The sequence below is a fragment of the Physeter macrocephalus genome, chromosome 8 (assembly GCF_002837175.3).
Source record: "Physeter macrocephalus isolate SW-GA chromosome 8, ASM283717v5, whole genome shotgun sequence".
In the NCBI taxonomy this organism is placed as follows: Eukaryota; Metazoa; Chordata; class Mammalia; order Artiodactyla; family Physeteridae; genus Physeter; species Physeter macrocephalus.
The window spans coordinates 125,274,925-125,292,254 of record NC_041221.1 but is presented as its reverse complement, the minus strand read 5'-3'; the positions used below and the strand labels follow the sequence as shown (position 1 = coordinate 125,292,254).

The 17,330-nt window shown below is 35.2% G+C and overlaps 1 protein-coding gene and 1 long non-coding RNA gene across 3 annotated transcripts in view; one reads left to right on the top strand and one right to left on the bottom strand.

Moving 5' to 3' along the window:
• Positions 1-7,656, bottom strand: part of LOC114486762 (uncharacterized) — a 59,742-nt gene extending 52,086 nt beyond the window's left edge. For both annotated transcript variants that reach the window (XR_003681037.1, XR_003681038.1), the window contains exons 1-2: positions 7,428-7,656; positions 6,421-6,574 (exon numbers count right to left, since the gene is read on the bottom strand). This is a non-coding gene — a long non-coding RNA (uncharacterized lncRNA). The remainder of the gene's footprint in view (positions 1-6,420; positions 6,575-7,427) is intronic.
• Positions 1-17,330, top strand: part of FBN2 (fibrillin 2) — a 224,600-nt gene that overhangs the window by 106,516 nt on the left and 100,754 nt on the right. The window contains exons 9-13 of the mRNA XM_024120349.2: positions 8,148-8,300; positions 9,798-10,031; positions 10,965-11,102; positions 14,934-15,053; positions 16,377-16,502. Of these exons, the coding sequence (XP_023976117.1) occupies positions 8,148-8,300; positions 9,798-10,031; positions 10,965-11,102; positions 14,934-15,053; positions 16,377-16,502 (771 nt within the window). The remainder of the gene's footprint in view (positions 1-8,147; positions 8,301-9,797; positions 10,032-10,964; positions 11,103-14,933; positions 15,054-16,376; positions 16,503-17,330) is intronic.

The following is a 17,330-nucleotide window of genomic DNA, read 5'->3' as shown; positions in this document are numbered from 1 at the left end:
CTTAACCCACATTTTCTTGTCAGGCAAAATCAATCCGCCCTTCCCATAATATTTTTTATTTCCTTCATTTCTGGGTTTATCACAGTGTCACAGGTATTTGTGCTTTACTCATTGGCCAGACTCTGAGTGCCATTAGGTCCTGCCTTATGCAGCTTTCTGTCCCCTGTGCCTTATGTAGTCCCTTCCTTAGAAGTTTGGGCTCAGTAAATCTTTTCTGAATGAATAGGCAAACCAGCAAATGAATGAATGAGATGACATTGAATGTAAGAATTTAATGTTGGTTAATAACTGCTTTGCATCATTTGGCATCCTGCTGGACATGATATGATGGCTCTGAGTTACAGTCCCCAATGCTCAGAAAGTGAGAAAGCCTGCTTGAGCTCCAGAGACCTGAGGCACAGTGAGTTCTTTGCTAACCATGAGTCCCCATTCATTTCAGTATCAATATCCTGACCCAGGAATAGAGGAAAGCCCCTAAGGAGGGGAGAATGACGTTCCAAAATTGCAAAACCAATGTTAAAATTAAGTAATAAGCAGCTTAAAAATTTTTTGAATAACTATGTTTCATTTGGAATAAGTATGTGTTTTCCACATATGAAAAAAATAAATCTAGCAGTTTAATATGTAAGAGATCTTTGGTTTTGATTTTTTAAAATCTGAGTCTGTATTTTCTTAGATGGAATTTATTTATGACTGAATTATATATGTCATAAATATTTCCATGCTGTTTATTTTGTAACCACATGTATGCTAACAATAATGAGTTGGATGAACTCAAAGCTTTTTCTTAAGAAAGAAACTGCATGTTATCTGCACCTTTATTTTAAGAGTGGCACATGTTGAATGCTGCCCTAATTCCTTCTTCTAGTTAATCAAAACATCTTGAATCTATACAACATTATAAAACATCAATAAACTGCCTTTTTCTTTTATGTGTAGGAAATAGCTTTATATGGCAGGAGAGTTTAGCGGGGCATTTTAATTATAAATGAGGATAGTTTTCCCATTTCATTTTATGCTAAATATAAAAATCAAATTCTTAATTTGATTTTATCTCCTGTTTTCCATCAAGTTTTAAAAAATATACTGGAAACAGCTCTCCTTTTTAACAAAGAGTACTAACATACGTCATTTTGAAAAAGAGTTAACCCATACCTAATATTTTTATTCTTAGAAGCATTTTTAATAGTACAACTTAATGACCCTTATATCATTTAGTAATTCAGTGTCATTATAATATTCATGGCATTATTAATACCTAATTTCTACGTTGCAATATAGGCAAGAAGAGTGACTGGCAGTCAACGAGTCAGTAATTATTGACAAGCAGCCATGAGCAAATTCTGTATGCAGGTTAATGTGCCAGCTACTGTTGTGCACACAGAACTAGCAGGGACCCTATTTGGGGGACTGGAAAGTGCCAGTCAGCAGCAAGTGAAGTTCAGACAATGAAAGTAAGCATTTAGAAGTCCTTAAGGTAATATGATGTTGCCACAATATCCTAGTGCGTTTCCTTGAGCTTTACAAAAGTTTCAGTGCACAGTATTGCCATGGAGTATTCTCGAGAAAACAAAACCTGAAACCATAATGTGAAAAGTAGTAACGTAAGAGAAAGTTTGAGGCAGTGGGTCATTAATTGCTAAATAATTTCTTACCCAATAAATGCTGTAAGTCCAAAAGAAAGCCCTGATTATTATATTAAAATTCTCAAGGAAGTGAGCACTGATAGAGACTTTGAAAGATGGATGGTAGCTAAACAAAGGAATAAGACTGCACTGAGCGAAGAGAAAGGTGTCAGCAGCACTACAGATGCTGAAAGTGAGGGGCTTGGGAGACGGTGAGGAGAGCTTGTCTGGGAAAGAGAGCTGAGTAAGAAAGTAGTTGGAGACAAAACAGGAAAGATGGGTTAAGATGAAGAGTCTATTGTTGAGGCTCGTTAACTGCCATGCTAAGAAGTTGCAGGTTGATTCTGAGTACTTGGTGGAGCCCATCAAGAATTTTGAGCGGCACAGAGGCAAAAGACAATGAGGGAAGACTGTTTAAGCGAAATGAGGAAGATCTTCAGACAGTGATACAGAGTGATGGTCAGGAGATGCTGTCCTTCTGCAGCACTCTGTGTGATGATGGGTGTTGATTACATGTGTGTGCGTGCATTTGCAACAAATGCTTGAAGGATAAACCAAAACTCCTAAAAATGTTTAACCAATGGAGGAAGGGAGACAGGGATGAAACAGTGTACTGTATAGTGTTCGAGTTTTAACCCCAAAATCATACAAAAGGCGACTGGTGGAACAGGGGTAGTAGTTTTAATTAACAAAGAATGTCCTAGAAAGAGAAGGTTAGACAATGAGGAAGACAAACTTCACTATTTTAAAGGAAGAAGTAAACCTAGGAGCCACAGTCTTTCTCTTTCTTTCATTGTTCCTTGTTCTAGTTAGTCTTGTATGATAGAAACACAAAAGCAACATGAAAGTATTTTAGGAATAGCAAGAATCTGCAAAGTTAATCAAGTGGAACTCAGGTTGGCGCCGGACTCTCAGCAAGGCAAGTGCAGGCCTCCAGTATCAGGGGTTGATGTCTGAGACAATGGTTTCTATTTACTGAACACCTACTATCACTAGTTTTCTGACCTGAGCTAACCTCATCAGGGTTTTCTGGCTGACCCCTTCATTTTTAATAAGCAAAGCTCATTCAATAGGAGACGTATTTTTTTCAAGGTAAGCCCCACTCCCATCTTTTACCAAGTTTTCATCACATTGTATAATTAACTGTTAGTTCACTTAAATCAAGTTTAGACTAAGTGTCAAGCCATGAAACAAACTCTGATAAGAGTACCATTATTTTGTTTCAAGATAGATTTATATTTTAATTAGAGGAGACGGATTGCTTCCTCTTCCTCAGTGTGGCTTTAAATAAGACTGGATGTAAATCTTCTTCTGGGAGCGTAGCGAGGGTGATAGGAGATTATTAGAGGGCTAGACATGTTTTTGTTACTTATGACATATCAATTCTACAGTTAAATATATACCAAGCATTAGAAGGATTTGTCCTAATGGTGTAATAAATATGCTTCTTCTCCCTTTGCCCCTAATAATTCCCTATTTCAAGGGATGATGTGCCTAGACAACTCTTAGTTAGTTCTATAGGATGCCCCTTTTTATTCTTCCATATGGCACATTTCCAACACAGTACTTTCTAAGCACCATGCAATTCAGATATGCAAAGGAAAGAACCTAACTCTCAGCCACTGTCTTCCTTTTGAAATGTATTTTTGGAGAGACCTTAATTGTGAGACATCACACTACATGTGTCTGTATCTCATCCTGATATGTTTATTGGAAGTAGATTGTTTATCTCCCTGATGTTATTAGAAGAGACTAATTATAGAATTTATGGAAAAAAGTTATGATTTACTTTCCAATCTTCTCTTTCTGCCCCTCCACCCTCTCAACAATGACATGGTTTCCTCCAACACATCTTATAAGACTGAGTAGAGGTTTCCAAACTGTGTAGGACAGAAGTTAATTATGTTTATTGAATTTGAAGACCCCCTCTTTAATATCAAAAACGTTTTCAGATCCACACATGATGATAACCCAATATCTTTGAGAAAATACATAATGAAAAAAAAAACTACTGGATGTTTAGTAATAATTTTAAATGAATTTGTATTTTATTAGTCACGATGGAATCTCCATCAGTGGGAACCATAGTAGTGCCTATATATTATGAGGCATTTTCATTTGCATTGCAGTGTTCAGTGTAAGTATAATTTGTGGAGCCCTCACAATAACATTGCAGACTCCCAAAATCTGAGACTGGTACAGATTCCTGATGAGCCCCTATTCATTTTTTTTACATATTACCTTATTTTCAGTATGGTATTGTATTTGACACATGAGTTGTTTAGAAGTGTAAGGAGTTTTCCTGGTTTGCAAATCTTCCATGTTGGCTTGAAAAAGTTTTGTGTTTTCTCCAGTTGTTGGATAGATATGAGATCAAACTTTGTTAACTGTACTGTTCAAATTTTCTCTAGAGCTGCTAGATTTTATGTACTGTGTCTATCAGTTACTGAAAGAGTTGTATAAATGTTCCACCTTGGTAGAAAATTTCTCAGTTTCTCCATGTAGCCCTTTAAGCTTTTGTTTTATGTATTTTGATGCTATGTTATAAGGTGATGAATGTTTAAAAGTATTATATTTTCCTGGTGAATTGAACCATTTTTTGATGTGTATTGATTCTCTAAAATTTTTTTTCTTTTCTTCTTGGTCTGTTTCTAAATATTTTCTCTTGGTTCATTTTATTTCACATTATTTGGCATCACATTTTGTGAGTTGGAGGGGAAGGTTTAAATATATGCCATTTGGATATGTTTCCTCTCAATCTTTCTGCTTCCTTTTGTCTTAAATGTGCTTCTTTAAACAGCCTAAATCTAAATTTTGGGGGGCATAGTCTTAAAATCTTTGTCTTTTAAATTGAGATTTAAATTCATTTGTGTTTATTACAGTAACTGATATATTTGTTTTTATTTCTATTATCTTCTTTTTTGCTTCCCATTTATCTTGCTTTTTTGTTACTTTCTCTTTCTTGCTTTCTCTTGGATTTATTCAGGCTTCCTGCCTTCCATTCTTCCACACCCCATTCTTTTTCCTCTATTGTTTAGAAATACGTAGTTTATTTCTGTGGTTTTAGTGGTTATCCTAGCTGTTTGAAGATGCATATGTAACTTAAAGCCTAGAATTAATCTGTATTTTTACCCACATCTAAATAATAAAAGAGTATTAAAATGGTTACACTTTGATCTCCCACTTCCAATTTAAAAAATTCTAGTCAATTGTCACTCCCTGTTTGCAACAAATTAATCATTATTATTATTGTTTGATATTTTAGTACTTGTCCATGTATCTAACAATATTTTCCCTCTTTATTCCTTCATACATTTCAAACCTTCCATTGGAATTATTTTCCTTTTTACCTAAAACACCTCTTCTAAAATTTCCTTTAGCAAGAACCTTTTGGTAGAAAATTGTCTCTGTTTGTGTTTTCCTGAAAATGAACTTAATTTCCCTTTGGTTTCTTGGGGTACAGAATTTTAGGTTGACAGTTATTTTCTCACAGCATACAGAAGATACTATTCCATTGTGTTCTAGCATCCACTGGTGCTATTAAGAAGTTGGTGATTGATTTAAATATCATTCCTTAGCCGATAATTTGTCTTTTCTTTCTAGCTGTTTTTAAGATCTTCACCTTTTCTTTGTTGTTCTGCAGTTTCACAGCGATATGGATAGCTGTGGATTTCTTTTTATTTTTCCTACTTTGGATTTATTGGACTTCCTAGATCTGAGGTTGTCTTGCAACATCATTAGAAAGTTATAAACTACTATCTGTTGACTATTGCTTCCCCACAACTGTCTGCTTATGACACTTTCTAGTACTCTTATTAGATGCATATTACCTTTTCACCCTCACCTGCATACTTCTTAACCTCTTCTCAACATTTTCCATCTCTTTGACTCTCTGAACAACACTAAAATAGTATATTCAGCTATATCTTCCTGCTCAGTAATTCTCTTTTCATCTATGTGCAATACACTGCTTAATATAGTCATTAAGCATTTTATTTCAGTTATGATCATTTCATTTATAGAAGGTTCATTGAAGTCTTTTACATCTTTTCTTTCACTGTTTATGGGCTTGTTTTTACTGTTCCCATTTTTAGATTTTTAATTGCCTTAAACAGATTAAAGATTATTTCATTATTAATTAATATTTAATGAATCATCATTAATTAAAAACAATGATTTTCAGAATTGGTTTGACCATTTCAGTATCTGAAACCTGCTGTTTATTCAGCTAGTTTTTGTTCATTGAGCCTTGTTTCTCTGTGCGTTATCTATTTACTTACTTATTTAGTTACTTTACTGTTAGCTACTCCTTTTTTCCTAGAACTTTATCTATGGAAATTCTTTGAGACCTATGTCAGTATTAAGTCCTCAATTGTATTGGTTTTTGTGAGTTACTTGGAATATCCCTACCTGGAGACCTCTTTATGTTATATTCTTCCTTTGAAGTTTTTCAGAACACAAACTTAATGTTTTGACATCAAAGCTGTCTGTGTGAGAAAGAGCTTTCGGTTTCAGATTTTTAGGAAGAATCTTTTTTTTCCTCCACCCAGCACTGAGGTATAAACAGACAAGTCTCTTAGCTGCCTTCCTCTACATTAGCCACATAACAAGGATATAGCTGTTTGGGGACTCCTACTTTACTTTATGAGGGAGTTTCCTATTACATTTTACGTTAGCGAGGTGAATCTGGGCTTTTATATCTTAGGTTCTAACCCCTTGTGAAATTATCAGGTTGAAAATCAAAATCTCCAGAGTTTTGCAGAAGCCCTAAAGCGAAAGCTAGGTGTGCACTTACCTCCTAAGATTCCTGTTTTCACTTCATTTTGAGACTCTGTTTTTTTCCTTCTTTGATGTTAGCAAGATCATGTATTTTTAAAAATAATTTCTCATATTTTATCCAGGGTGTTTCAATTGGGAGAGATGCTCAGGGTAGCTAATACACCATTCTGCTGGAAACAGAACATATATTGTTTTATTTAATTCTCCCATCAGCCCTGTTCCTTAAAGAAGAAGAGATATGTTACAGAATCAACAGTAATAATATTTTGATGTAAACCTAGGTATCCTGACTCAAAGCCATGACTCTTCTTTTTTTCTTTTTTTTTTCCAAATCTTATGGTACAGCCTCCTCCTTATAAAGCCTTGAAGAGATCAATACATTCAATCTCCCATTTAGCCCTGAATGTGTTTTGTAACAGTGATTACTGTAAAGAGCTTAGGACTTTCTTATCTTAATTTACATCCTATTCTTGAGGAGTTTAGCAATCAAGTAAATCTAGGAATATGATACTTTGGGTTCCTGGAATGAATATCCTAAAAACTATTTTCCTGGATCATTCTTGGGAGTAGAAACCTCTCTGTGAAATTATTCCCAGTGACAGCCTATCCAAGCCCAGCTTGTAACGTTTATGAAATGTCTGCAGTGCCTTTAAGTATGCACGCATACATCACATTTAGTACTTTGCTCTTGGGCATACTGGGTTTCTTTTGGGAAATGGAAGGCATTCTGATTCTTACATGGAGTACTTTCAGACCAATTCTTTAATTTAACAATAGCGTAGAAGCAACCTGAGGTATACTTTGGACCATTCGAGGAAATAATATATTTATTTTAAACTCAATATCTAGTGTAAAAAATTTAGGCCTTTCCTATTAATAGCATTATTTGTAATTAATGGTTTCATCTTCATCAGTGACATGCAGCTCCTGTCTGTTGGGATACATCTTTCTTCTTGTCACAGACAATACTTCTTGGAAGCATCTGGATAAAAGTTAAATAATATATAGTGAAACTAGACTTACATTTTTTTGACTCTGAATAAAATCCGAAAGTCCTTCCCTCATGGTCTGTAGGGCTGTGCGTGCTCTTGCCTTCTGTACGCCTCTGCGCTCAGGGTCTTTCACCCCGCTTCTGCCTGCTCTTCTCCAGTCACATGGGTTCCTCGTTTTTCACATATGTCAAGCACATCTCCTTCTTTCTCTTTGAACTGCCCTTCTTTCAGATAACTGTGTGGCTCATGCTCTCATCTTATTAAAGTCTCTTCTCGGATGTCACTGTCTCAAAGGAGCTGTTCTGCTCAACCTTTCTAAAATAGCACCTGCATCAGCTGGATATCACTGGGTAACAAACAACCAGAAAAGTCTCAGTAGCGAACAACAATACATGTCTGCGGGTTGGCTGGGTGACTAATTGACCAGTCTAGGCTGAGACTGGGTTGTCGCTTTCCTTCAAGCTCTGGGTCTGTCTGGGTGTGGCTTCTCACTGCAGTGTTGGCTCATATCTGCTTCACGTCTTTCATTTTTGTATGCCTGGGATATGGCATGGCATAGGTGCTCAGTGAATATTTGCTTGGTAAATAAGTAAAGGAATGAATAAATGTGATAGAAATTAAACGAGTGAGTAGATATAATAGAAATTAAGTAAAATAATTCCCTTCGCTTAGCATCTCCTAACATGTGAAATAATTGATGTGAACTCCAGGTAATTCTGTCATGTCTTCTATTTAATTTTCATATGTTCAGATCAGAGAACAGGCACATGTTTCTCCGGCCTGGTGAATGGTCGCTGTGCACAAGAGCTTCCGGGCAGAATGACAAAAATGCAATGCTGCTGTGAGCCCGGCCGCTGCTGGGGTGTTGGAACCATTCCTGAAGCCTGTCCCATCAGAGGCTCTGGTGAGCTGCTGGCTGCTAGTTCCTCAGGACAGACAGTGTTAGGAAAATTAGTAACAATAATGTACTTTAGTGTTTCCCTTAAAGACAAGTCATGTTTGCATTCCTATTAGTGTCTTCAGTATGACTCGGGTGTTTTTTGTGAGGGTTAGGGTGGCATTGGTTATTGGGATCAGTTTTTATTATATCCATTTTGTTAATATTAGAAAAAGTCCTAAAAACTGATCATTACTTGACTTTAAGCAAGAATTTTTAATAAATATCTGGAATGTCAGTATTTCAGTTCAGTTTTAAAACCTCCTAATCTTCTATTTGAAGCTTGAATAACAAATTTTGGCCTTCATTTATACTTTATTTCAGGAATGCCCTTAGCTTATAGTGTCCCAATCTTTAAAGATATGTCCTCTCTTTTCTAATGACCTTAAAAATTAAGAATACAAGGGTAGGAGGATACCTCTCATTCACTTTGCTATATTAACTGCTGTATACTTGAAACTATACTGGGAAATTAAGATGAATGAGAAGTAGTTCCTCTTGTTAATATAATATACATAGTAAAGTACAATTAGTGTTTATCACGTAAAGGTATGTTGATAATATGTTATTATATTATCTTCATGTTATATTATAAATACTATGAAAAATAATAACACTTTTTGAAATATGCTTATAAAGATATGTATCTTTATGTACTATTATGGAGAAAAAAATTAAGGCACATTCTTCCTAAATCTCTAAGCCATGAAATTCCAAAATCGAATAGTAAAAATTTTTAAAAAGCAGAGTTAATGCATAGTATATAATTTTGGAAACTCATCATTCCACTAGTAGTATATAATAGTAATGTCAATACTCAAGCAATTGCTTGAGCTAAATAGTTTTCACTTCTTATATAGTGCCCTAATTCTGAGAACAGTTAAGGAAATAAGGCAATTTCCTTGCAATATTCTTGCTTCTTTTCCCTCAGCTTTGATACTTGGACAAATAATGAGCAGATTTAAAAGTTTACTAAATACTGTCTTCTGTTAAAAATCCACATTAGAAAAAAATTATTCTGAAGCCATATTAATCCCTTAAAGAGAAGAGAAGAGGTAGGAAAAGTATGTAGGTACAATACTGATGGAGATTTAAGTAAAACCAAATATACAGAATGAATTACTTAAAGGTTTAATTTTCATCCATTCAAGTAAATTTCTTGCATTTACAGTTATATCTGGAATTTTACGAGTTGCACTTAGGGACATAAAATCAAAATGTATATATAAATAATTCTTTGGTTATGCAACTCAGTTAAAATATGGTATACATATTTTAATTTTTTCTGAAACATCTATATGTTTTCCTGCCACTGCTAGCATTGAAAATGTTTATTAAGATAATAACTTAGTTATTCATATCATCAAGTGAGGATAACCTAAAATGATTATTGCAGTACACAAATTGCCTCTATTATGCAGAAATCCATTCATTTGTGTTTAACTGAACTGTCTTCTCTTTTAGAGGACTATCGCAGACTTTGCATGGATGGACTTCCAATAGGAGGGATTCCAGGGAGTGCTGGTTCCAGACCTGGAGGCACTGGGGGGAGTGGCTTTGCTCCAAGTGGCAATGGCAATGGCTATGGCCCAGGAGGGACAGGCTTCATTCCCATTCCTGGAGGCAATGGCTTTTCTCCTGGCGTTGGGGGAGCCGGTGTAGGGGCCGGGGGACAGGGGCCCATCATCACTGGACTAAGTGAGTGTTCACTTTGTGTGTAGACTCTTTGGTTTTCCGCCTTAAATAATTTTATAATATCTAACTTTTTTTCCAAAGTATGTTTGTGTGTGTGTCTGTGTGTGTGTGCAGAAACTTATTTCAAGGTCTAAAACATAATATAGTAAAACAGAATCTTAGGAAAGTATTATTTTTATGCTCCATAAACTTTCTAAATTGGAGAAAAGAATGAGTGACCCAGGTTCTCTTTGAAAATAGAGATGAGAGCGTGGTAATATTCCAAGTCCAGATGATGCCATTAAGGATCACGTTTTTTGGTTCCAGTGTATTTCATTTGGCTGCTTGCAGATGCCCTGATCATACACCCTTTGAATTGTTTTACAGAACCATTTCTCAACTGAGATAAACTGAATAAGTCTTGCTCTGTGCCTATACAAGCATTATAATGAAATATCTTTCTTTTCTTCTCCCTCTTTTGTTGAATAACTTAAGAAATTGAGAACTGCCAGAATTGGCATTGGTGTGCTTGACATTTAAGTTCATTCTTTTTAAAATAACTGCTCTTGCTAATAATATTTAAAGATGTCCTACAGTGTTATGTTTATTCTTTTTGGCATATTGCCTATTTACTATCTCTGAATATTCAACTACAAAAAAAAAAAAGAAATGGAAAGCATTCAAATGTACAGTAGAACATTCCTGAAATTTTAAAAAGACACCATTATGGGCAAAGTTTCCAGATGTATAACTTAACAAATGCAAGTTACAACCATGTGTCTCAAGAATAGTTTTTAGATTCTCAACATTAAAGTTTTAATAAAATATAGAATAATGTGGGCTTTTGATGTGTACACCTAAATAATATACTATTAAATATCCTCTTAAAAATCGACTTTAAGAAAAGTAATCCATGTTGGAATGATGAAATATCATTTGTGCTCTAATTTTCCATAGCTATTCTGAACCAGACAATAGATATATGTAAGCACCATGCTAATCTCTGTTTAAATGGACGCTGCATACCTACTGTTTCTAGCTACCGATGTGAATGCAACATGGGTTACAAGCAGGATGCAAATGGGGATTGCATAGGTAAGCTCATGCTTCTTTAATTCTTGGTTTTCTAATAGCTTTTAGACTACAGGAACAAGTTGGGCTGAATATGACTTTTAAAAAGTCTTTTGAAGTAAAGCTAATTTCCAAACGGTCTCTCCTGTGTGCATGCTCTTCCATGTGCTCCCTTAACCTACTGCTGAGCTGGACCACTTCAAGACTCCCCTTCCCTTTCTGGTCCTAAATGTTGTGATTTCTGTCTCTGCTTCCCCCTTTCCTTCCTTCTTAGCCAAGCAACACTGGCTATACGGTGGCATAATTAACATGTAAGAACAGGTGGAGATTGGGAGGAAGCAGTTGATGAGTCTCTTTTTGAGCCTGTTGAGTTTTAGGTGTCTCTGGTACTTAAATATAGAGGTCTCAAGCTAAGAGGAGTGTTCAGGACTAGAGTTAGAGATTTAGTAGTCAGTAACATACAGGTGGTTATTAGAACCATGAGGGTGAATATTGTCAGCCAGACTGAACAACAGGAAGAGTAAAAAGATAACAGGAGTAGTGCAGCTGGATCCCTGTGTACCAGCAACATTAGTAATAATGTTGGAGAGGTGGCAAAATAATCTTGAAAGTACATGTCACTGAAGCCTTGAAACGGTGTGCTTTCAAGAGAAAAGGAGTGTCAGGTGTTAAGTGCAGCAAAAAAATCAAATACAATGAGGACAAAACCACTATTGTATTTGGCAATGAAGAGAGTTTTGATGATCTTTTAAGGGTGGTTTTAGGACCATGGGGATTGAACCATTTTGAGGTTATTGTTTTATTTATTCATCTTATTAGCACATAATCATGTATGTGTTTTGTAATTAACATAACCCTAAATACCAGATTTGGGTTCAGGTCTTCTGTTACAAAATATAGATGAGAGGCCAGGAACAGAGACAGGTAGTATCACAGTTTTCCCAAGTAAAATTGAAAACATCTAAGTGCACTATGACTATGAAAAAAATGTAAGCCAAATATGATGCTTTGGAAAAACCAATCATTCTACACTGTGTACAGAGATACAAGATCAGAATGATTAAATAAAGCTTAGCCCAGGGTCCCTATATAGAGGTGCACAGGTTTTGCACCGCCCAGCTGTAGAAGGTACCATTCACATAATCTAAGTAAATAGCACAGCCCAGGGTTGTGCAGGGTATAACCATATGCATCAGTCCTGCCTTAGCACATACTACTTGGTGCTTGTTTAAGTGATAGACCACGTGGTTATTTTTGGAACACCAGGACATACTGATATATTTATTCTACTTATATGACTTAAGAATGATTTTACTGCCAGAAAATATGATTATAAGTATACAACATACAAAACATCCCCTCTTGCACATACATAAGCAGTTACAATCTAACAAACTGAAATTTGATTGACTATTTTTGTTTTGCTATTAATATTTGCTGTTCATGTATCACTGCATGATTCATCAACCAACAAATAAAAATAGGCCATAAGTTTAATATTTTCTGTAAAAATTAGCCAAAGACCTCCATTTAGTTCATGTTAGCACCCAGGTGAGTTTTTAACTCAAATCATTCTATTTTGGAATAGTAAGAAATAATTTGTTTCTGTTGAGCAAAGGTAATCTTACAGCCCTTGAAAATTAAAAGTGTTTTCTAAGTTGGAATATAAAGTACTTTTCAAGGGTAGACATTTCTTACCCCAGTAGTATCTGAGAATTTAATCATTTTGATAATCAGTGTTTCTCAATTACTTCATTTATTTTAGGAGTTTAAAATCCTTATGAATTTTGCTTAAAAATATTCAGTCCTCAGTGAAAACAGAGGAAGGAATCAAAGTGTACAGACTATAATATTTAAATTCTGTTCCTCTATACAAGGCAAAACAAAGGTGATCATTTGGACGTAATAGACATTGAGACTCAGAGTAAAGGAAAAGCATGAAATATACATTTCAGAATGTGGCAGTGGTCTTTTGTGATTAGCCTAAAACTTAAAATCTTAAAATAATCCTGGAAACTAAACAAACAAAAAAACAAATGGGATTTTAAAATCATATGGAATTGTGAAGTCACTAATAGTTTTTGGTGATTGTTTTCACTTCCGAAGAAGAAATAAATAAGTGAACTACTATATCTTCTCTGTGTGCTGGAACCTGGTGAGGTCCTTAAGGGGCTAAGGAAACCGAAATGAATCAGGGCTGTAAATGGCAAAATAACTGGCAGAACTGTTATAGCAACAAGGGACCTTGGGAACAGGTTCTCAAGGGAAGGAAAAGGTCCTGAAAAGTGACCCTGCTTCCCAGAAGGTTTACCTAAAAAGAGGGAGTTGGGTGCATGGTCTCTCATGTTCTTCACTAGAACAGAGCTTTACAATGACGCTTCTAGGAAGATACATCTATGACACCTTTCTAATCGTTGCATTTCGATGTTGGGTACACAGAGAATTTAAGGGATCTTCAGCATTGCCTACTGAAGGTAATGTTGCCAGTTGGACAGACCATTAGTTATGCTTGATATGCTTGCTAATGCTTTAAGCTCTGTCTTTTCTCATATTGCTTCATTCCTTTGGCTCAGTGAATTGATTTTATCAACCAAAAGCGTAAACGTGAGTCTTAATGGGCTGAAGGCATCTTTGGATGAATTGAAAAAGTATTTGACCCTGTTTTGCTTTGTTGTTTTTATTTGCTATGAGATTTTTTTTTCCTCCTTTACCAGAGAGGGTTTAATTGCATTCAGTCTGAGTGTATATATCAGTGAAGCTGATGAGTTTGGTACAGTTCCTCTTTTAAGAACATCTGTGAAAGGAGTAATCTGTCTATTAAAATGGTAAACGTGTGAATTGACTTTATTGTTGTGTTCTCCAATTTAGCTGAAATTGTATATGTTAATGGCTTCTCATGTATATGAAATGGCAAGTCACTATGCCTAACCAGTCAGCCAGGTTTTTAATTCTCCAGCATTCAAAATAATATTTAGTGGGCATTACTGAAAGAAGATGAATTAAACTTTTTCTAACACTGACAAACTTGATTACTCTGGAATTTGACTAATCTTCACTGTCTAGTCAGTTGTTTGGTTGTGCAGTCCTTGAATTCTGTGATGGGTTTGCATTTAATCAAGGATTAGAGAACCTGAAGGAAAGCAGTGATGTTTCTCACACTTGGGACCAGAACTAGTATTTGCATAAAAACTTGGTTTCATACAAAAAAATTCCTGTGCCAATTTTAAGATCCTAAAGAAAACAGAAGTTACTGAATGTAATAGACTTTGTTTTACTTAATTTCCATTTTTTACCCCATCCTGTGTTTTTTTACTTCAAAATATTATCCAAGCCTTGATGCATAGTTACATATATATAGTTGAGTTCGCAAAAAATAATTAACAAAAAATTCCATAATTTGTCTCTTTTTTAAAACTAGTAGAAGTGTCAACATGTAATATAAATATATATCTTTAAAAATCTTTAATTATCTTCTAACTCTGTACTAAGCTTTAAAGAGGCTATTAACTTGCCCAGATTACTTAGATAATAAGCATTTTCTAGCGTATTGGAACTCGTGGCTGTGTCTTTCCCAAGTTCCTGGTTTTAATCATTGTGCATTACTCAAATTGAAAAGTTGTTATTTCTTGATTAAAGCAAATTCCCTTGTACTCTCCAATAGGTGTTATTTTTGTAAATCTCCAGACTGGCCTCTGTAGTTGAAGAAAGGAATTTTTATTCATTTATAAATACTCTGATATTTAGACTATTACCACTGACTGGCCTTCTCTCAAATTTGGGAGGCCTAAATGTACTTTAAACAAACATTTCTAGAAATGGAGTGAAGTCTATAATGGTTTCTTTTGCTACTCACAGATGTTGATGAATGCACATCGAATCCCTGCACTAATGGAGATTGTGTTAACACACCTGGATCCTATTATTGTAAATGTCATGCTGGATTCCAGAGGACTCCCACCAAGCAAGCATGCATTGGTAAGGCAGTTTGCTTTCACATATGATGATGTTCCATGAAATATAGTGACCCAGGCTGTTGAGGTTAAAAGTGAATTTATTAAAATAAGACATGGAATGAAATAAGTGCTGTTACATTATTACAGATTTACTTTATGCTACCCTCAAAGTGCTCTCTTCAAACATAAACACTTTTTGCATGTGTAACACAGGCAACGTGGTATCTGGCTTCACAAAAAAAATTCGGTTTCTCTTCCTTCCCTGGATCACAGCTTCCTTTCTCCAAGTAACATCAGTAGCATTACTGCTCTCTGATTAACGGAGCTTAAGATTTATTGTCGTTTTCAACTACTGTTTCTTTGAACCTCACACATAGTCGGACACCAAATCTAACCTGCTCTTTATTCACAGTTTCCTTGCTATGCCCACCATCCTCGTCCAAACCTCTCCCTCACTGCTGATTCATCTCAGAATTCTTTTAGCAGATGACTCTGCTTGTCTTCTTTTTCATTTCCTGTTCATCCCCTGGCAGTTACTTGAATCACTTTATTCCAGCAATTTTTGTCATGTAGCTCTTAATCCAGATATTCTGTAGTTACTTCACTCTTACTCAACTCCTTGCTGACTTTTTTTAAAATTAATTTTTATTGGAGTACAGTTGATTTACAATGCTATGTTAGTTTCTGCTGTACAGCAAAGTGAATCAGTTATATATATACATATATCCACTCTTTTTTTGGATTCTTTTCCCATATAGGTCATTACACAGTATTGTGTAGAGTTCCCTCTGCTATACAGTAGGTTCTTACTACTTATCTATTTTATATATAGTAGTGTGTATATGCCAATCCCAATCTCCCAATTTATCCCTCCCCCTGCTTTCCCCTTTGGTAACCATAAGTTTGTTTTCTACATCTGTGACTCTGTTTCTGTTTTGTAAATAAGTTCATTTGTGCCATTTTTTTTTTCATATTTTTTTTTGATTCCACATATAAGCGATATCACTTGCTCTGACTTTTAGGTCTTCAACCACTATGTCAGAAGCAACTGCACTGGTAATTCCAGCTGCACTGTCCACCCTCTCCTACATTCACTGCACATCCATTTCATTTTTCTCTTTCTTTCCCTCTTCAGCTATTATAAGTGAGGGCTGTAAAATTGCATAAACCTACCTATCCAAGAAAAAAAGCTGGTGAGAAATGAAAATTTTGCTGAAGAAGCAACTTGATCTTGAATATTACATGTAAAAATAAACAAGATATTTAAAATTACAGTTATTGTTTTATTGTCTTTATCTATAATTATTTTAAAATACTAATATTTGGCTATTGTTAATTTTCCCAGACATTGATGAATGCATCCAGAATGGGGTTCTTTGTAAGAATGGTCGGTGTGTGAACACAGATGGAAGTTTCCAGTGCATTTGCAATGCTGGCTTTGAATTAACTACAGATGGAAAAAACTGTGTTGGTATGGAAATTGCCTGCTCCCTTGCAAAATATTTTTTAAAGGATATACATTTTTATTTAGAACCATATATACTATTTTCATGAAAGCTCACAGAACACATATGTGAGAGTTGTTCAGATGACTTAGGTAAAATACAAATACATTTAACATAAGACTATTAAAGTGAAGGGACAGGTTTTTTGGAAATGTCATAACAAATGAATAATTTACTGCTTCTGGAAATTTTCTGTGAGGCATATGTTTAATTGTAAGTAGCAGTTGTTCTTTGTAATTATTAGCACCTACTGTATTTTGAATGTCGGGGTTATAACACTGACAAAATAGAAAAGACCCATCTCCAATCTGGGGAAGCATAAAAATGTTTGACATATGTGATAATCAAATCTCTAAATTTTGGTCCTGGTGATGTCTAACAGTGTAGTAAATATCAATACTCCACAGAAATATTCTATTTGCACAGCAACATGTATTTCACCAACTAATGAAAGTCCAGATCATTTGACTTGCAGTGAGGTTGTCATTGCTTTATTCTCTCATACAATGTAAACATCCACTGAAATCATATTAACTTTTTTGGTAATCAAAATAAAACACTACTCATGTGGTTTTAATAGAAACTAAGCACAAAGGTTCCTTAATTCTTTTTCTTTATGTCCCTTACACTAAAGGTCCTTCACGTTTTCTACACTATTTGCCCTCAGTCAGTTGGCATTCATAAGAAAAAAAAATCCATGACCACATGGCTCATTTATGCAGTAGAATATGACTGGTGATTGTAGAAAGAGGGGGAACTGGTTTCCTCAAGGCCAGTGGTGTAAGTCACTTTCT